This window comes from Ascaphus truei, chromosome 3 (genome assembly GCF_040206685.1).
Source record: "Ascaphus truei isolate aAscTru1 chromosome 3, aAscTru1.hap1, whole genome shotgun sequence".
Taxonomy (NCBI): domain Eukaryota; kingdom Metazoa; phylum Chordata; class Amphibia; order Anura; family Ascaphidae; genus Ascaphus; species Ascaphus truei.
The window spans coordinates 419,284,001-419,306,052 of NC_134485.1; the positions used below are offsets into that span (position 1 = coordinate 419,284,001).

Here is a 22,052-nt window from a genome sequence, read left to right on the forward strand (position 1 = left end):
CCGTTTTGTAGATGTATTTGTGTAATGTGATGTAATACATGTAGTAATAAGCAGACAGTAGATACTTGTGGGTTTAATACATGATGTGAGTTACAGTGTTATATATACACAGGTGTGTGCTTACACACACAGGGTGTCTATCCCCAGGGTCTGACAGTGACCCCGTGTGATGCAGGAACTGCTCACTCATTACTATCACTCATTATAATTATTATTACAATTACAACTCAGGAGAGATTCAATAACAAAACCCCCATTCAGCTCCGTAAACGCACAGCAGTGCTGTAATGCCCTGTAGGAGGATGCTGCGCGTAAGGCATTGTGGGATCTGTAGTGTCCTTGCTCCGTGGCAACTACACGAGCGCGAACTACATCTCCCGTGATGCTCTGCGCCCGGGCGTCCCTAGCAACGGGTGTAAAACAGACAGCGGCGGTGAGAGCAGCGGCGGCCGCGCGGACATGGGGCAGGATTACTATGCGGTGCTGGGGATCACGCGCAGCGCACACCATGCAGGCATTAACCAAGCGTGAGTGCCAGCAGCAGGAGGCAGTAACCGTACCCGGGAGGCTGGGCGGGGCTCCCCCTAACCGTACCCAGGAGGCAGTGCGGGGCTCCCCGTAACCGTACCCAGGAGGCAGTGCGGGGCTCCCCCTAACTGTACCCAGGAGGTAGTTCTGGGGTCCACCAAAACATACCCAGGAGGCAGTGCAGGGTCCCCCATACCATACCCAGGAGACAGGGAGGGCTGGCGAGGGCAGCAGGTAATGGGCAGCACAGCCTCCCCCCGCCTCCCTCACCCCCTTCACCCCACACATAGTTATACCCATCAGCTGCACCACAATGTTAAATGGGAATGGGATCACACTATTTCATACTAGTTACACGCATGTATTCTTCCTATTCCACACAAAAGTTGCTGCAATGGGGACTTCACTGGGATTACTTTATTACTCATTGCCCCCCGTATGGACTTTGATGGGATCTCTCTATTGCACATCACAGTCTTCCCTATATACAAATCAATGGGATCTGTCATCGTTATACATAATGGTTATTCTCATATAGAATTGAATGGGGTCATCCTATTACACATACCATTACCCTCCTATGTTATAAACGGCAATGGTATCACCCTATGGCACAAATCATTGGCATCGATTTCGACATCAGTGGGATCATCTCCTTAACACAAATTATTTACCTTGTAAAGACTTCCGTGCACATCATTTACACACAGGAAGATGTCAATATGATCACCATACTAGACACGTAGATGGCATCACAATGGCTCTAATCCCATCCCTGTACATATTTGCCTCGTATACATTTCATAACATAGTCATAGACCATTCCCCTTAAGGGACCACTGTATCACACGCATCATTTTCTACATATAACTTCAATAGGATCACTCAGTCACACATCCCCCCCCCCCCCTATAGATTTCAATGGGATTATCATTCTGGAATTTAAAGGGTCAATCCCTCCTAGGACCAAAGTGCACTATTAGCAGTGACATGTTTAAGGAGGTGATAAATCTGGGTCATTTATTAATTTTCTACCAAAATCTAACATATCTCATTTTTTTTAACCATTAAGGTTTGTTTATCAACATAATGTGCTGAGGCTTAGTACATTGTATGCGCTTCAATGCGTAAAATCTCTATCACTGGTTTGAAATGTGTTGCTGTCGCCTCTTATGAGGAAGGAGGTCTATATGTCGGCCCAGCAGTAAATGGAAGGTGTCTTTAGAGAATAACAAGGATAACTAGGAATTCTGTGGTTGGAAGCAGAGCTGAAACTGATGCCTTTGACCCTGTTTCAGATACCGGAAGCTCGCCTTGAAATTCCATCCCTTAAAAAACAGCGAACCCGCGGCCCCACACCGATTTAAACAGATTGCAGAAGCTTATGATGTGCTGAGTGACCGTAAGTAGCAGTCACTTTGTTATCCTGATGTTTTATGGAAGATGCACTGGCGAAACGCGCCGGTTTTTGTCTCGTGTCTGTGTATAAATCTGATGCAAACAAATTCTCCAGATAGAGAGAGAACCGGCTCTCCTAAGGTCTTGTCAAGACAAAGGTCCCAGTTGGTGACTGAAACGTCGATTCATCCAGAATAAAGAATCTTTTTTTCAAGACCTCGGGAGTGCCGGTTCTTTCTCGATCTAGATAATTTGTTTGTATCCAGTTTGCCACCTCTTCACACTTCCGTGCACCCGAGGCGACCTGTGAACTCGTGTGACTGTACAAGTTACTGTGTAGAGATGTATGCACTGAGATAGAAAAGAATCCCTTTGACACGGCACACAAGCACCCAGTAAATTAAAAGTTAATTTTATTAGTTATATCATTGAAACATAGGTGTAAGGGAATACAACCGAAACAAACAAAAGAATAAACATTAAATTTAAAGTCGGAGAGACTTGACAAGGGTAAAGGAGTGACTAAGCAACACTGAGTGAAGGTAAACCCAATATACCTCTTAATCACAGTGTAATAATTGTGTTGTGACTCCTATGACCTACGTAGGGTGTAATAAGCCCTATACAAAGATGTATCTATGCAGTAATGTCTAGACCGTGCAGTAGCTGGACTGACTATGGAAATGAAGGCTCTATATGTGAGCTTATAATGCCAATGAGTGATATCACCGTGTGGTGAACTGTCTAGTTCTTAAATGATGGGGTGATGTAAAATCTTTAGAGACAGTGATATAGGGTAAATGCTAGATAGAAATCCTATGAGGAAGTTGAAACTAGCAACCCAAATAAGTGGGTGGGTATAGTAGCCCCTCCACCAATGAGCAAAAATACCTTTATTTGCTCAGTTCGGTAGTACTTAGGGAAAAACACTTCTTACAAAGTTTAGAAGTGTTATATTCAGTACTCAGCTCAGTGGCTGTATATAAGAGTGAACATGTATGACCATAGATATATTGCATATAAACTGAGGATACAATCATACAAAAATGTCAGCGTTCTTGCTGTCCATGGCCACAGTCTCCGAAACGCTCTGACTAGTAGGACGCCCTTGCCTCTCTGAATCAGCCGACGTCGATCGTTAGCTGACGTCACACGTACCCATCGTACGTTTCACCAACAGGCTTCATCGGGGTCCCCCGATGAAGCCTATTGCTGAAACGTACGTCGGGTACGTGTGACGTCAGCTAACCAGCGACGGAGAGGCAAGGGCGTCCTTCTAGTCCAAGCGTTTCGGAGACACTGGGTATATTGGGTTTATCTTCACTCAGTGTTGCTTAGTCACTCCTTTACCCTTGTCAAGCCTCTCCGACTTTTAATTTAATGTTTATTTGTTTGTTTGTTTGTTTGTTTCGGTCTTAATCTCTTACACCTATGTTTTAATGATATAACCAATAAAATTAACTTTTAATTTACTGGGTGTTTTTGTGCCGAGTCAAGGGGATTCTTCTCTATCTCAGTGCATTCATTCAACCTTCCCCAGTGTGCACCAGCCATTCTCAGCTGTTTGGGATTTTTGAATTTGTCCACTACACATCTACCCTCTACACTACGTTTGAGCGAAGTTCATCCCCACGCTCTCACAAGCGTACCCGTGTTAACCTCTGTATAGATGTGTCCTTTGCCCTAACACATATTTATGTATGTATTTGTATCAATGTCGTGCCAGCCAGTGTACGCAGCTCTTTACCTAGATATTATACATTGCATAATGAAGGAAGAATTATACAGTACAATGAGTGCATAATACATCAAAGTAATCGCTGAGAGAGAGGGTTCTTGGGCCCCAAAGAGCTTACAATCTAATGGTTATTGTAGAAGACAGAAGTACATGCAAATTGAGTAGGGACAGGTTAAGAGGGTAAGTGCGTATGCAGCTGGTTGTGTGGCCATGTAAAAACATTATGTAAAGACTTCCTTGTATTTTGTATTGTAGTTATCACATATACGAGCTCACTAGACCTTACGACTCTTTTTCCTAAAAGTGCTTTTATATGTGTTTGCATGATCATTTCTTGTACACGACTGGTTATTTTGTTAAGCGATTCGTACATTACCTATACGAATACGAATGTACATAGATATATACAACTTGGTTTCTCTGTCTCTATTATGCCCTCCGTGCTGCCCTGTCAAGCCCCAGAATGATACACTGCTCCGGGCGCATATGCCCACATTAAATCGCAGGGCGTAACTCTCCTGGCAAAAGCCAGCGATTGGCACTCCGCTGCTCTTAACACTCCTTGGCTAAGCACAGAGTGGCCTACAATAAATTGCTTTGTATACCTAGTAGGGATGGACAATGCAAGGAACCACGTTGCATCAGCATTTTTGTTTTCTTCCCATCAGCTAGGAAAAAAGCCACCTATGATAAGTTTGGAGAAGAGGGTCTGAAGGGTGGAATCCCCCCAGAGTTCGGAGGGGAGGGAGCCTGGACCTCCGGTTATGTGTTTCATGGGAACGCTGACAAAATCTTTAAGGAGTTCTTTGGAGGAGATAATCCCTTTGCAGGTATGAGGACGAAGCTATGATGTGTGGTTTATTTAACAAGTGTATGATGGTGTTTCTATGCCAATACACTGTCTGAATCTGTGCACGATTATAACACGGGAGGGAACTATCGAAACTATAGAAGAGATGAGTGAACTGCTAAAGCTTGGGAGTGCAGACTATTTGTTGTTTTATCTGTTCCCCTGAAAATAAACATGTTTGCACTGTATAACGTTAATGAGTATCTTTATAACCTGTAACACAAACAACAACAGGACTGGCGCTCTTGCAGTGATTATAGAATATTTATTTAAAGAAATGTGTATTCAAATATAAGTGTAAACAGTGACACCCAGTGGAAAACGTTATAATTACACTTAATATAAAATAATAAGTGCAAACCAAAAGAAAATACAATAAATGCACTGAGCCTCCCACTCACCCTCCAACAGAAAACAGTCTTCTCATTTTCTCACAGACAGTAGTAGAACAGGATGAGGAGAGGGATGCGTGATGTTAAAATCAGAATAGAAAAACACACCTAGGGTAGTACTCAAACACAGAGATTGCATCCTACTAATCTTCAATCATTATACTCGCATAGCTGTGAGTAAAGAGAGCATGTCACACTCCATGTTCTGGTGTGTAGATGAATTCCATCATGGATAGAAACAGCGCCTGGGGTTGGGTGCTGTGTAGGTATTCTTTAGGATAGAAAGAGGGAGACCCCGTAGCGCAGTCAATCTGAACTGATTTAATAACTAGTAAGATTAAAATAATCCCTCCGGGATGCGCACTTACAATTTGCGCAGTTTTTTAAATCACACACGTAGAATTCCAGGCGCAGGACCACGGCGTTCTCACCACCCTCTCACGTGGACCAGGGGAACGCGTCCGAGCGTCACTGGAGCTGCTTCCTATTGCGGCCGCCTGGAAACAGCAACCTTGCTCCGTCAATCTCTGTGTTTGATTACCCTATGTGTGTTTTTCTATTCTGTTTTTTATGTCACATATCCCGCTCCCTCATCCTGTTCTACCATCTTTATAACATGCCCGACCTCAACGTTTCCTGTCCTTGGAGAAAACAACCCTGCACACTGTATATTTGATGCAATCACAACATCCATTGTATGCCATGTAAAATATTTACGTGAAAGGACATTCTGTTGTGGGTTTGTGGCACCATTTAATGGACCAACATGAGCGTTCGTCATAGATGAAATGAGATTGTACAGAGCCTTTGAAACCTCACAGGTCTCTTGTTCATGTGTGCTGGTAATACACACTACACAACACACTATAATTGAGTTATGAAGAGCTCTCTTGTTGATACAATAAAGGTGTCACAACCTACAACATATCTGCCTTTCTCCCGGAGCATACAGCTACTGGAGCTTTCTCACACATCAGGTAAAGGGGCCGCACATTTGTTTTCCATTGTAAGGGAGTGTTCTGACTGTTTTTTCTTTTATTCCATCCCAGATTTTTTCAAGCCGGACGGTTCTGAGGTGATCACAGCATTCGGGGGGCTGCGTGGCAGAGGGGTGAAGAAACAGGACCCTCCGATCGAGAGAGATCTGTACCTGTCCCTTGAGGATTTGTTTTTCGGCTGCACCAAGAAGATCAAAATTTCTCGCAGGGTAAGTAAAGAAATGAAAAATCAATCTGTCGCAGCCAAAGGGGATGTTCATGGGATACATAATGATATAATGTAATGGGATATATATGTGTGTGTGTGTGTGTGTGTGTGTATATGGCACTCACTTGTTAGGTAGGGCCCTTGAGGCTGGTTTGTACTTGCTAAAGAATTTCTGTACAAACAATGAACACCTGAAGAAGACATGTATACCAGCACCAGAAAGGACAAAAATAGAATTGTGACTAAAGATATTACTTTATTGTTACATGCTCCACATACAGACCCAACGTTTCCGTCCCCAGGGGGGTCTTCATCAGGTCCTGGATGAAAGTAATATCTTTACTCACCATTGTCTTTTTGTGTTATTGAGATGTTATGATATATATTTATTCTCCCCTTCCTCTCTCACCCCTCCTTCTCTTCCTCTTTCACTCCTCACCCCTCTCCTCTCTCACCCCCTCCTTCTCCTCTTCCTCTTTCACTCCCCTCCCTCTCCTCTTTCATTCCTCTCCCTCTCCTCTTCTTCTTCTCTCACCCCTCATCCTCTCACCCCCCCTCCTTCTCTTCCTCTCACTTACCTGACTTCGGTGGAGCACTGCATCAGAGGAGGAACACAGCGGCCGGGGGGAGTAGAGGACAGTGGACCACCATATCAGCGGAGCAGGGCAGCAGCGGCACTAGACAGCGGGCGGCGGTAGGAGAAGAGCATTGACACCATGTGAGCAGCACAGGAGGACGGCCAGGTAGGAGCGCGCCCCAGCGGTCCGAGCCGGAAGTCTTTACTGACTTCCGCTGCCACAGCGCAGCTCCTATCCGGCCGTCCTCCTGGGCCACACACATGGTGTCAATGCTCTTCTCCTGGCGCCGCCCGCTGTCTAGCGCCTCTGCTGCCCTGCTCCGCTGACATGGTGGTCCTCGGTCCTCGTCTCCTGCCGCCACTTGTCTTCCCGTGGTCTTCAGTCCTCCTCTTCTACCGACGGCCGCCCTACTCGCCAGCTACTAAAATCAACTCGCCACGGGCAGGCAGGCGTTTGGATTTTAGGGAAAGAGTTGGCCTCAACTTTCTTAAATTGTGGAAAATAAAGATGATATATTTTACTGGACCACTGCTGCTAATGTCACACTAGATCCTTAGGCAGCTAAGTGTATTTATTCAAACTGAAACTCACGTTAAAGTTAAAGTAAGGTGTGTGTGTGTACAAACATAAATATATATTGTAAAATCTGCAATATAATATATATTATATTGCAAACTAATGAAATATAATAATTTTTAAGACTTCAACAAACTTGTGGCCCTTCTGCTTCTAACTGTTTTCTGATGTGGCTCCTTGGGAGATCTACTTTAAATCTCCCTGCACTAGTATGCAGGGGCTCGTTCTTCATGTTTGTGCAGAGCCTGTGAAATCTCACGTGTTTTTACTTCTTATGTACCCATGAAAGAGAGACTCGGCAGCCTGGAAAGCTCTGTGCATTAGAACTTCACCTGTAACGGACTCTCAAGCTGGTCTATTATATAGTATCACGACCGTCTATACTTCTAGTCCAAAACAGAACTCACAACATAACATTCTATTTCGATCCATCTATTTCTGGTCCTGAAATATTTCCCTATATCAATATCCTGAATAACGTCACTGTATCTATATCACTATATATTACATATTATATACTGTATATACTAAAATATATATGTTGTGCCTTTATTAAATAAATTTCCAAGCACCTTTCATTTTGTTAGCAGTATACAGGCATACCCCAGTTTAAGGACACTCACTTTAAGTACACTCGCGAGTAAGGACATACCGCCCAATAGGCAAATGGCAGCTCACGCATGCGCCTGTCAGCACGTCCTAAACAGCAATACCGGCTCCCTACCTGTACCGAAGCTGTGCGCAAGCGGGGAGACTATAGAGCCTGTTACAAATGCGTTATTTACATCTGTTATGCACGTAAATGACGATTGCAGTGCAGTACATGCATGGATAAGTGGAATAAAGGTAGTGCTTCACTTTAAGTACATTTTTGCTTTACATACATGCTCCGGTCCCATTGCGTACGTTAATGCGGGGTGTGCCTGTAAGTCATTGTTGTGGCTCTTGTAGTCTGCTTGCTGGGGCTGGTTTTTCCTTAATGATCTTGCACACATCTTTCATTGCATCCGTGTGTACTTCAGTTGATATTAAATTAGGAATGTCTAACAGCCTTACCACAACCCTTAGGTAATGAATGAAGATGGACATACATCCAGCATACGGGACAAGATTCTATCCATAGATGTATGTCCTGGCTGGAACCAAGGCACCAAAATCACTTTTACAAATGAAGGTGACCAGGTAAGGAACACACACACAGCCCCTGTAAGCTCAGAACCCAAACCCACCACACTATATGTATATTTGTGTCAAAGAAGCACTACTGGGATTGTGACCTCATGTATATAACAACAGGCAAAAAATCCCCCGTGCTACATTCATTATGACTAATTATATAGTTAAATACTTATCTGTTTTTCTTTTCACAAGTGAGGGTCATTCAACAAAATATTTTGTCCAAAGCATTTTAAGCTTGCAAAACATGCCAAGGCACCCCCCCCCCCTTTTTGCAGATGAAGAAGGGAAATAATTCCTCATTCCAGTTTTGCAAAAATGGGCTAAGGGATGGTGAGTAAAACAGTACAGAAAAAAATCATCTTTGATCTCCATTCTTGCATTCAAATTTGGTAGTAGCCATGGTGGTTACCATAACACTGTCCCAGTTCCTTAAATGCTTTAGTTGCCTCCGTGGCCACGGGGAAATCATGGCACATACAGCAGTGTTTCTGCTAAGGAGACACCAGCCAATCAGTCAATATTCCATACTAGGACTGCTGTAACCTTCCTGAGTGTTGGGGGGGGCGGTGTTTGCATTGTGATCATACCGAGTACAAGAGCTATCTTGCGGGGGTTGTGTTGGGGAGACGGCTAAAGGTCCTCGGGCTGTCTCATACATAGAAAGATAATGCTCGATGATGCGATTGAACGTTTGTAGAAAATGGAAATCCTATTGTAATGGAAAAGCAGAGGGGGCTCAACGCCCCATGTTTAAATCAAAGAGGGGTGCCCTCCAGATTCTTAGTTTCAGCCCCATGTTCCATACATTATACAACCTAGGTTCTTCCATGTATGTCTGATCTTTCAATGGTAATTCCTAAAATCTCCTCTGTTTGAGGTTCTTTGGGCAGATGGTCGAGAGATACAGTACAGGCATCGGGATGAGGTTCATCACAAGAGGGTCTGCAGAGTTCCAACAGATGCATTGTTTCTGGGGCAGCGTAGATTATTTTTAGGTTGCAATTCCTTTTCATTGTTCAACATTTGAGGGTTTGTCATAGTCTGGTAACGACTGAAGAAGATACTTCTGAGGTCCTGCACGATTATGTACAACTGCCACTATGGAGAACTGAAGTTGGACCTTTAGAAGGTATCACAAGTTGCAGCTGGAAAGTCCCTTGGTGCTGAACACCACTATTTCCAGGGACATCCCGGAGCCTGAGATACATACCGATAAAGTTATCAGGTTTAAATCTCCCTCCAGGGGAAACAAATTAGCTGGTAAATCTCGGGCCAGTTGGAAGCCACATCATCGGTTGCAGTTTCCTATTGGACGCCCATTTAATTCACCCTTAAAAACCAGGAAGTAAGTATCTTCGGAACCAGGGGTCCTAAAAACAGCGCAGTTCAACTCTGGTGGACCCCACTCCCCCCCTGTTCCAATCCTGTAAAACACAGAAAAGGGGGCTAGTTAGGTGGGATGGCTGCTTTAAGGGGAAATAATTATTTATTTTTTAATTAAATGTATTGTTGCCGCTGTTTCAGTTCACCCCGATCTGATTTTTAGATGGATTCTAGGAAATCCAGCATTTCTGTGTGGACCGGAGTTGGATTTGCATTCACACCTACTTGAATTAATACAACAAAATATAATATTCCCCATGTGCTGCAAAAGGTGCACTATAAAAAGGAGTTGTCTCTGTGCACTGTAATGGAAGATAATTGATATATAAAGTGTATTTACTTTCTCTGACCGTTAAAGGGCAGTTCTGCGTTACCCAGCAGTATGACTGGTGATAAAAGTGCTGATAATCAGAGTTTTTATTGCGTGGGAATTGTTTGTTTAAGCCTGAATATTTTTTATTGTAGTTTAGACATAAATTAGTTGTTTAGTTACTATGTAATGTATTCAATCATTATATTCCCTTATCTTATAACACTGCACGGCACATTACTGAGATGGGAAGGGCACACAAGATGACACAGATTGTTTACTGATTGACAAGGTCAGTGAGGGCTTTATCTTTCTCCAGGTCCGGCAGGTTTGGGGTGAGGCGACATCACCGGGACTAAGGCTAAGGCCCCGCTCCCTCCGTCAGCGCTCCCGCGCTGCCGACAGGCCTCCCCTCCTCATTGGCTCACAGCCACACCACGTGACGCGTCGACGCTAGGGAATACAATTCTCTTGTATCCGCTAGCGGCTGACGCGTCACAGCCTGTAGCGAGCTGTGCAGCCAGGGGGGACCGGGACCGGCTCGGTGGGGATTCCCCTGCTGGTGGGGAACGCTCGTGCGGCCGCCCGCGCCGCCGAGCGCAGCGGGTCCCAGCCCTTAGGGTTAACAAACACCATTGGCTTAAAATAGAACTGCCTGTGTCTAATTCTATATCACATATGTAGGTTTAAACATCAGCACCAGTGCACAGTAATCATATTTTCATCTTTATGTGGAACAAAAAAGGAGGGAAATTATATATATATTTTATATATAGGGCACAGTGAGTCCCTGGGCCAAAGAGCTTACATTCTACGGTTGGTGCTCAAGGATGTAAGGTGACTTCTCCAACATCACAAGAAGAGCTGAGACTCAGACTGGGCTCTTCTGCTCCATGAATTACTTTTGTATATGATATTTCATATTCTTCCTAGGGCCCCAATATTATCCCGGCGGACATAATCTTCACTGTGAAGGAGAAACCTCATCCAAGGTTTAAAAGGCAGGGCAACGATTTGGTATACATCTCAAATATAGCACTGGGAAAGGTAAGGCGCTTAATATACTTGTCTTTTCCTCTATATTATTTATCTCATTGTTATTTTATTTATTTTTTTGCTTAATTTCTGCTACAATGTACTATATGTTTTGGAAAGTGGTATGTCTGTTCGCTTTGCATGTGGACACCTCCTAAGTCTGAGCTTATACTCCGTGCTTTTGTGAGTGCGAGCGGGCGGGCGGCAAAAGCAAATTGCAGACTCCCTATGAGGCCGCCCCTGTTTCTCGCGCGCATACACACAACGGAGCGCGATTGCGGGACCGCGTTTTCTAAAGACAAAGATTTTTGTCTTTTGGCGCGGCGGCCAAGCGATGGTCACGGCGGCGGTTCAGCCAATGAGGGCAAACCAGCCGCGTGACGTCACGGCCGTGCCCCCCTGGCCTGAACATCGCTTTCCAGGAGAGTTTACAGATGGGCTGTGCTAAAGCCGCGCTGCTCGGCATGCGCTCGCACTCGCGCAGGCAAGCGAGCGTTTAATCCCAGCCTAAGATATCGTAGCCACATTTTGCATGACAGTTCCTGACATCATGGGGCAGGTTTTTGTCTGTTTGGATACAATTGGACGCCATTTTGAACTGAGACGGCAGAATGAAAAACTGCACTGATTTTACCCAAATTGAAAGTAGCTGAGCCGAATTTAGAAAATCCATGTTTTGCACGGAGCGGGAACTGGAAAAAAATGTGTTTTTGCGCCTGATAAAAAAACCAAAAATATAGTTTATCCACAGCATTAGAATACAAATACATTAAGAAAGTAAAAAATTTAATTATCCATTTATAAATCTCAATATTTTTTGGTTTCTTAGAATTCCTGAGCAACGCCGGGGACTTTCAGCTAGTGGAAAATAAAGGACAAAAAACAAAGGGAGGAATAGCGATTTCTAAAGATACAAAAAGATGCTCACATATATGTTAAAAAAAAACCTTTTATTTTATGTACAGTAGGGTCTAGGTTATCCGACTTAAAACAGGACCAATACCGTGTCGGATAATACGGAAAATATCTGACATTTTGCGGCCCCCCCTTCTCGCTTACCGGCGGCCGCACTGCAGGAGCGGAGTGGCACAGGAGTCAGATAGCTGGTGGCAGTAGAAGACCATGTCAGCCGATGGAACAAGTTGAAACAGCGGGCGGCGGTGGCTTGGCGGCGGCAGGAGAAGACATGCGATCGGAGCAGCACAGGAGACAGCAGGGGAGGAACGCAATGTAACACCGGAAATTGACCGGCGTCTGACTTCCGGTGTCGGCTGACATGGTCTTCTACTGCCGCCAGCTGTCTCGCGCACCCCTGATATAAGTTATGGTGTTTAAAAAAGTGACAAAAACCCTCCACCATATAGTGTACAGCAAATAAAAATACCACTTGTGAGCGCATTCACATAAGGTCCAAACAGCTGTCAGTGAGTGGGGTTACTGGCTCTGCACTTCTTTACCCCGGGCTGTGCAGAAATGCTGTGTAATGCGGCAGGCAGAAGCTCATAGGGGGCCATGTCCAAAATGGACATGAAGTAGAAGGTGACTCTGTGCTCATTTGCATGTCATTGAAGCACTGCATGCTAAGAGATAATGGGGAATGACAGGGTCGCAGACCTGTCTGAGACATGTGAATATGCCAGCACGTGATATTTTTATTTGCTGTGCACTTTTATTTATAAATCCCAGAACTTCAGTCTTGTCGGCAGACGTTCAGGTGACTACTGTGCATTGTCATATTGTGACCAGCAGGAGGTCCCAAAGCGAACCGAAACGTAGACGCTCGGAGAACAGCAAACAGCGAAGGCCCAATGCACATCCAATAGGATAAATAGTCAGTTTCTATATGTTCTTTTCTTCTCATAAACATTTAGTTCAATATTTTAGCCAATAAAGGTCCTGCCTGCAATCATGAGAAAATACAAAGGCCACGGTATAAAATGGTTCGTGTAGGAACCGGCTGACAGGGTTTATTTACCTTGACATGGTTGCAGGCTCGACATGTTTTGGCTAAAAGATTGAACTAAATCAGGGGGGCTCAACTTCAGTCCTCAAGACCCCCCAGCAGGTCAGCTGTTAAGGATAACAGCTTCAGCACAGGTGGCTCAATCAGAGGCTCCGAGCCTCTGATTGAGCCACCTGTGCTGAAGCAGGGACCGATTGAGCTACCTGTGCTGAAGCTGGGACTGATTCAGGCAACTGTGCTGAAGCAGGGATATCCTTTAAACCTGATCTGTTGATGACTGAGTTGAGCGCCCCTGAACTAAATGACCCATACTTATGAGCAGAAAAACACAGAAATGAATGAAATAACTTGTCACATTGGGTGTGCTGGGGGTTTCTTTGCTTACGCTGTATATTTGAGGTTACTTCCCAGTACCGCTCCAGTTGGCCCAAATATATGATACTGTGAGTGTGAGGTTTGAACTTACTAAGGATGTGAATGTCTAATTGTCCATGCTTGTATGATTCAGTAAACCATGCTGAACCTCGTGTGTAGGTCCCGCGGGTGCACAATGCCTTTGCACAATGTTTGTATTCCCTACTTTCTGCTGTGCACCCAGGCAAGGGCCGCCATATAACCATGCTATATATACTGTACAATATAAATATATATGCTTTTTCTTTTCAGGCCCTAATCGGTTGTACCGTCGCCGTGGAAACATTAGATGAGAGGCTACTACATATACCTATTAACGATATTGTACAGTAAGTCACGGCTCTGGTAATTCAATCTGTAATATCTGAAGCAGAGAGGATTGTATAATTCTAGTATACAGATATCATTTTTTTGGTGTGTGACAGAGTTTATTCTCACCTGCGACATCATCCCAGGAGGACACTGCTTGGATATTTATTTGTTCACTTCCTTCCAGTGTTATTTATTAAAGACAGCAGTAAAGGGATTCATACCCTCATCTCCTGACTGACTCTTATCAGCATTTTGCTTTTCCGAGGACATAACATGGCAAGCTTGAGTTGGCAGTACCACAAGGACCACTTTTCTCATGCCGTTGAGTCCGCACATGCAGGGGACCCAGCTTGATCTCTTACCGGAATTTCTGTGACCCTGAATTTCTGTGACCCTGAATTTCTGTGACCCTGAATTTCAGTGACCCTGAACTTCTGTGACCCTGAACTTCTGTGACCCTGAACTTCTGTGACCCTGAACTTCTGTGACCCTGAACTTCTGTGACCCTGAACTTCTGTGACCCTGAATTTCTGTGACCCAACTTGCCTGTTGCCAGCACATATAATTCCAGCACTCTATGTTCGCAGTGTGAGGGTATTTAGTTTTTATCTTTACACCCAGAGCACCACTACGCTTTACTTTACAAACTTGCAATTTTTTATTTCATCTTTTTAACGATAAAGGAATCTATTTAAAAAAAAAAAACACAATTGTTTCAATATTTCTAAAATAGTCTAAAGTGCTTTACACCAAACGTAGATGTTTTTCTAAATCGGGCACAATGACCCATCTTTTTTAAATTCACTTCAACTATTGTGTCATACTTTAGTAACTAAAACCTAATTTTATAGACACTGGTACTAGCTTTTGAGGGATCGTCTACTCCCCTCTCCAGTGTAGGCACGTGACTCATTATTTTACCATGCTTCAGGAGTAAACTCAATGTTTTCATAGGTTTTATACGTCCTCACGGAGTGAGAGCCAGGACCAGGCCGTGGCGGCTCTGGGGTTGATACTTTATGTAAGGCCTGACCAGAAGTCAGGCACAACTCCTGTGATAGCCCAGCTGGGCCCTCCTGTGTAGCTGGAACTGGGCCCTCAGGAATTTAGGGCACACTAAATCCCCCAAGTTCAACACCCCCCCTCCTCTTCCCTTGATCCAGGAGCCCTTCCAGAAGGACTTTGAAGATTCTGAGTTAAACAGCAATTACAGTGATCTTGTAAGCATTCTGCTGTCACGCCTATCCTAAAATCCCCAGCCTCTCCCTCAAGTTACTGCCCTATCATCTCCCATTTGCATCCAAACTGTTAAAGTTACTGGTATACAGCTGCATGCTTGAATTTCTCTCTCACAACCCCCTCCACGATAAATGTCAGCCTTGTTTCCACTGTACCCACTCCCCTAGCAACTGTGGCCAATTACTTTCTAATGGCAACGTCTATTTTGCGTTTAACACTGCCATTCATCCCCTCCTCCTCTCCAACGTCTATTCCCCCAGCCTTCCGGGATGGCCTGCCTGGTCTTCTTGTGTTGCTATTCTTCTATTGGCTTTGTGCTGTGCTTTGTGTGTAAGATAGATGAGCCCACTGTCAGCCTTTTGAATAGACAGGCAGGAAAGACCAGCGCTGCGTAGAAGCAGGTTGCAGTAGTGAAATAAAAGGGCCAAACAGTGTTTTCCGGCACGGCAAGATGTCTTATGACATTGCACCGCTTAGTAAATATGGGCCTAAGTGTGTAGGCATGGAGGCAGAGATGTTCCTCTGCTGCTCCCTTGTGCAAGATGCTAAACTGAGGACTGTATGCTCCAGAATCAGATTCCAGGTTGTCATCACTTACAGAATTCTATGTGATCATCAACTCCCACTTATCTGCAAGCTCATCACCAAATACCCCTGCACATGCCTCTCCCTTCCACCTATCAGTTTAGTACTAAGAAGAACAAGCTTGCAGTGTGGGCACAGTTTGAATCCCAGTGACTACTCCTTATGCCCATGGGCAAGTCACTTTGTTTACCACGTACATACTACCCATGTATGTGTGTGTCTGCCCAGTTTCCCTCCCCCCACCCCCCATGCAGGGCATTAAATATGAGCACTCTCACCCTCAAAACCGTCACACTGCTCCCCAGTTACTGTTGATCTATTTATATCTAACATAACTGAAGGTGGTACTTAACATGAATGATCTTATAACATATCACTTTGTAACATTATAGTGTCCTATAAAGGACTTCTAGGATGCAGAAGCGGCTAACTCCAGTCCTCAAGGGCCACAAACAGGTCCGTATTTAAGGATATCCCAGCTTCGGAACAGGTGGCTCAATCAGAATGACCGAGCCACTGATTGAGCCATCGCTGCTGAAGCCGGGATATCCTGAAAACCTGACCTGTTGGTGGCCCTTGAGGACTGAAGTTGTCCACTCCTGTCTATGATGCTTGCTTACGATGGAGACACTGCATGCCTTTGACGCTTGCCACTCAAGATACGCATCTTTCCCTTTGACACCTCTGAATCTGTTAAAGGTCATCAATTGCCCTCCATGGCCAGTTTAATATTAAGTGAGATCAGGCGGGTTCCTGAAAAAAACCCCACTGCATTTCCCTAATTGTCTGAGTGCCCCTCAATCCATGAACAAGTAAAGTTTCATGGCACACATCTGCATTGCTAGGAAAACAGAATAGAAAGGCCTATTAAAAAAATAAATAAATCTTGGTTGCCATAATGCACATGAGTATTAACTAGACCCTGGCTGTACCGGGAGACCCATGTCTCAGGCACCAAAATTAGACTTATAGTGAAAAGGTGTGGAGTGCTGGATCTCCCTAAAGAAGCCAATGACCTACATGAAGCAAAATCCCCAGGTCACTTTCCCTACTAATCGACTCTATCTCTCTGCTGTCTCTGATACTGTTAATCACTACAGGCAGTCCTCGGTTATCCGACACAATGCGTTACTCAAAATGGCGTTGGATAGCGAAACGTCTTAAAGCGAAACACGTTTTCCCATAGGAACACTGTTTAAATGAAAGGTTCCGTTCCTGAAGGCATTTTTAATGCTAAAATACACAAAATATTTTATGCAGGCAATAAGATATGCAGCACACACATAAATTATATAGTGTATATACTGTATTATATAAAATATAATAATATAATATATTATATAGTATAATATTATATAACATATATATTATATACATATAAACAACTTTGCAAAGCGTTGTAAGAGCGTTGGATAAGCCATTTTGGCGTTGAAAAAATGAATATAGGTATGCATTGCATAGCGTTGGATAAGCCATTCGTTGTAAAGCGAAGCGTTGTAAAACGAGGACTGCCTGTATCTTCTTCTGAATAGTTGAAATTTTTTCGGTGTCTGCAAAAAATCTCTATTCGTCATCATACCTCTCCCATCACACATTTCCTGTCTCTCTTTGCTAACATGTCTTCGAATTCTGCTGATCTGTCTGTTGGTGTACCTCAGGGCTCTGTTCTGGGACCTCTCCTGTTCTCTCTCTACACACTATCACCTGGTGACCTCAACTCTTTTGGCCTCAGGTATAATCTCTATGCAGATACACAGATATCTAACCATCCCCTACTCTCACTCCTGCAATCCAGCCCTAAATCTCGGATTGCTACCTGGCTATATCCTCGCCGCCTCTTAAACGTAATATCTCTAAAACGGAGCTCCACACATTTCCCCCTAAACCTGGCCTAATATCCCCTTTCTCCATCACAGTAAGCGGTACTACTGTCTATCCTGTCGCCAAAGCACGTTGCCTAGGAGTGACATTTGATTTTTGCCTTTCCTAATACATTCACTGCATGGCTAAAATGTGTTGCTTTTTCCCCCTGTACTATTGCCACGATCCGCCTTTTCCTCTGTCAATCTACTGCTAAAACTCTAATGCATGCCCTTATCTCCTGTCTGGATTATTGTAACATACCTAACAGGCCTCCCGGCCTCACATCTTTCTCCTTTGCAATCTATCCAGAATTCGGATGCTAGAATAATGTCACCTTCTCCCAAAACAGTCTCTGCTCGTCTCCTCCTTAAATCCCTCTCTTGGCTTCCCATGAAGTTTCGAATCACCCACAAAGTTCTCCTTCTTACCTTCAAGGCTCCCCACTCATCTGCTCCTTCCTACTTTACAGATCATATTTGATCTCTCGTTATACCCCTGCGCTCTACCCATAGCCGTCTCCTCTCCACCCCTTTCACCTCTACTGCTCTCTCACGCCTTAAACCCTTTCCCCCTCACTGACCTCTTGCCTGGAACTCCCTCACACTCTGTATACACCAAGCACCTTCTCTCTCCAGCTTTTAAGACAAACCTAAAAACTCACCTTTTTAAATTAAGTATTTCAATAGCCTGTACTCATGGATACTGTCCCAGTTAATGTTGGACCGGGTCCTACTTTAAACACGAGTACCCGGCCAAAATTAAATGATTTACCCGCCCGGGTAACCGGTTGGCACTTACCTGGGGGGTGGAGGAAGACGGCAGCGACATCTAGGGACAGCAGCGGTGGCAGCATCAGAAGTGTGTGTTCAGCCGGCTGTCCAATAGGAAAGCTCCTGCTCCAGTCACATGGTTCCCCAGCTCCCACGCCAGCTGAACACACACTGCTGATGCTGCCACCGCTGCTGACCTTCCTGGATGTTGCCGCCGCCGTCTTACTCATGGGTCTTCCTCGCCTTCCGTCGCTGACAGCAGGTAAGTGATTATGTATTTTTTAGCTACCCTGACATTACCTGAGGCCGGGCCCACTTCTCAGTTGCCGGTTCTGGGTAATGTCCGGGTAGCTGAAAACCTGCTGGGTACTCAGTACATCACTAGTCCCAGTCACTCCTACCAACCATTGTGGCCAAGCACTGCCATCTACTGCGCTTATTCCCACATCTCCTCTCTGCAAGTCTCCCAACATAACTCAGATTGTAAGCTCTCTGGACAGGTATTTCCTTCCCTATTTTATTCCCTGTACTGGTTCCCCCCCCCCCCCCCCCCTCTCTTTTGTAGAGAAGGCAGAGTACACTGTGGGTGCTATATAGATAAAGATACATACCTGATACACGGTTTATATGACCACTTAAACACATTTAGTAATACAAATGGAGTTGTTTAGCTTTTAGGAATTGTGTAGCAAAAACTGGTCCCACTCTTAAATGCAATAAAATAGTAACAGGAAAGATAAACGGTGCGACAAGAAGTCTTTGGGATTCTTGGTTCAGCTCCTCCGGCCTCAAATAAAGTCTCCTGTATCCAACCTGCATTTTATCATTCACAAAGCAGGTCTCCAAAAAAGAAAAGCCCAATGGTGCCCTCTGTGTGGCAGACCCCGTGACATATGGGCTACATCTTGGGGCACCCAAAATATATACAGTCTTCCTGCTATGCTTACACCAAAGATAGGTCACACAATCCAAGAGGCCAGCTACGAGGCTAAAGCTTGAGTCACAGAACGTACACAAGTCAATATATATATATTTGACACGTATATATATATATATATATATATATACGTGCTGCCGTCATGTTAGAGGGCATCAGGGACTACTCTGTTCCTGGCTGAGGAGTAAATTGACACCATGTTAATGCGCTTGTTGGATCCCTACATTTAACACCATAAGTTTAATTTGCCACTATGTGCCATCACGTATGTGCACAAGAACGTCAATGTTTTGACAGCTACTATATGAAGAACCTTGTTGGTCCATAATGTATGAAAACCTTCAATGTATCTGACCCATGAATCCAAATTGAGCACCAACACACATGCTGTTGGTCTCTGTGTCTAAGATGAGTGCACATACTATGTAGGTGCATCAAAGAACAAAATGATGGGTTGAGCTAGGTATCAGGTGGTTTCCTAGAAGGGGGGGAGGAAATGGGGAGAAAAAAAATTGTTTTGTCAAAAGCCTTCTGCACTGTCAGTGATCAGATCACAGACCCATCTCTAACTCTGCTTTTGCATTTTCCTTTCAGCCCAAAGTACAGCAAAGTGGTGCCAGGGGAGGGGATGCGGCTCTCCAAAGATCCCAATCAGAAAGGAGATCTCATTATCCAGTTTGACATCCAATTCCCTGAGCATCTCACCCCACAGAAGAAGCATCTTATCCGACAGGCGCTCCTATCTTAGCTGTAAAATATCCCATACATTGTATGTTTATCATAGTGAAAGATGGTTAAAAACAAAAAAAGTCCCAAGTGTCTTATTGAGACCCACCTGCTTTAATATAGTGCATGTTACCCCACATTGTACATCGTATTTTCAGACCGGCCTTGCCCATAAGCTCACAACCTGTGTTTTTGGTGCCTAAAGTCAGGTGCTGACAGCGAGATGAGAGTTAAATGGATCTGCTGTTAGCAAGTCATTGTAACCTGGGAGATGGGTTATTGTCCACAATAGACTTGTCAGATACTTTGCATACCACTGGCTTGCAGTCAAATACCAAGTACAGGCAGTCCTCGTTTTGCAACGAATGGCTTATCCAACGCATACCTATATTCATTTTTACAACGCCAAAACGGCTTATCCAACGCTGTGCGTATGGGACTCTACTCTAGTGCACACCCACCATCCCCACATGTGCTAACCTGAGACTTGACAGTTGCATACCACTGTACAGTACAGGCAGTCCTCGGTTATCCAACACAATGCGTTACTCAAAATGGCGTTGGATAGCGAAACGTCTTAAAGCGAAACACGTTTTCCCATAGGAACAGTTTAAATGAAAGGTTCCGTTCCTGAAGGCATTTTTAATGCTAAAATACACCTTATTTTACTCAGGCAATAAGATACGCAGCACACAAATTATATAGTGTGTATATGTATATAATATATATATATATATATATATATATATATATATATTACAGTATATACACTATATCATTTATATGTGTGCTGCATATCTTATTGCCCGAGTAAAATATTGTGTATTTTAGCATTAAAAATGCCTTCAGGCGACAAACCAAATTCGATTCAGAATCTTTGGGATATCTGCCAGATGGAGAAGTTAACGACACTGGCACCAATTTTCTAAAAGTCTGGACGCCTTGGCTGGCCCAGACGGATATCCCAGGAGTTGAGAGAGAATCAATCTGGCTATAATAGAAACAGATGCGTTCTCCTTGGGAGGGGGTAACTATCTCCAACCTAGAGTCACAGGACATGGTCCTACAGCACCCCCGAGACGTCAAACGTCGACCCGCTTACAATGCGCTTGACCACAGCCTAGACTGCTACATTTGAAAAATACCACAGACACTGTCTAACGTACCTCCTCCCCCCCTTACCTTCCCTCCTCCCCCACCTCCTTCCCTCCTCCCCTTCCCATCTTTTTTGTTTTGTTTTGTGTGTATATGATCGATGATATATCTTGAATTATTAGCGTCGCTCAAAAACTTGTTCAGTTAACCTATTAGATTATGGTACGCCGTCCGGCCAAGTAGGGCTCGAAAAGCCGGACGGACTCACCCAATATATGTTATAAGTTTATACTTCATGTAGACATACTGTTGTATATTATATCTGTAAACCTCAATAAAAAATTTAAGTTATAAAAAAAAAAAAAAAAATGCCTTCAGGAACAGAACCTTTCATTTAAACCAGTGTTCCTATGGGAAAACGTGTTTCGCTTTAAGACGTTTCGCTATCCAACGCCATTTTGAGTAACGCATTGTGTCGTATAACCGAGGACTGTACAGTGGTATGCAACTGTCAAGTCTCAGGTTAGCACATGTGGGGATGGTGGGTGTACACTAGAGTCTCTTGTGTATGTGTTAAAAATGGACACACACACACACAGTAAATTGCAATGAGTGACAGGTTTAACATGTGGAAACTAAACCGGTTAAATAGTTTAGGTGTAACAGGACGTTTGTCACTATGGTGATACAATATAAACCAAGGTTGGGAACCACGGCCTTACCGTCCTGTAATGTAGCCAATTATGACCCATACGTACCTTCCAGCAGCAGTACACCACTTTTCAGCAAGTCTTCTGGTGCTGGAAAGTAGCACCACTTTGTAAATATGGGCCTAAAACTTTGAAATGGGAGTTAGGGAAGGGAACCACCACAAAAGGGTCATTTAGACAGGTTTAGTTTTTGTGCAGCCTCAGTGACCAAAATTACTGGAGCATTTCCACATCTCGCATATGTTCCTGTGTCCAACCCCCCTAT

At 44.2% G+C, this 22,052-nt stretch overlaps 1 protein-coding gene across 1 annotated transcript; it reads left to right on the forward strand.

Annotated features, from left to right (window-relative positions):
- The first annotated feature begins 382 nt into the window (after window positions 1-382).
- On the forward strand, window positions 383-20,670 carry DNAJB13 (DnaJ heat shock protein family (Hsp40) member B13). The gene is made up of 8 exons (XM_075592741.1): window positions 383-527; window positions 1,827-1,930; window positions 4,333-4,494; window positions 5,956-6,113; window positions 8,335-8,448; window positions 11,072-11,185; window positions 13,803-13,879; window positions 19,851-20,670. The coding sequence occupies exons 1-8, from the start codon at window positions 460-462 to the stop codon at window positions 20,002-20,004; spliced, it is 951 nt and encodes a 316-aa protein (XP_075448856.1). The 5' UTR covers window positions 383-459; the 3' UTR covers window positions 20,005-20,670.
- The last annotated feature ends 1,382 nt before the right edge of the window (window positions 20,671-22,052 follow it).

Coding starts and splice junctions, on each gene's coding strand:
- DNAJB13 (XM_075592741.1), top strand. CDS start 460: ATGGGGCAGGATTACTATGCGGTGCTGGGGATCACGCGCAGCGCACAC. Junction 4,495..5,955: donor AGGAGATAATCCCTTTGCAG/GTATGAGGACGA, acceptor ATTCCATCCCAG/ATTTTTTCAAGCCGGACGGT. Junction 6,114..8,334: donor AGATCAAAATTTCTCGCAGG/GTAAGTAAAGAA, acceptor CACAACCCTTAG/GTAATGAATGAAGATGGACA.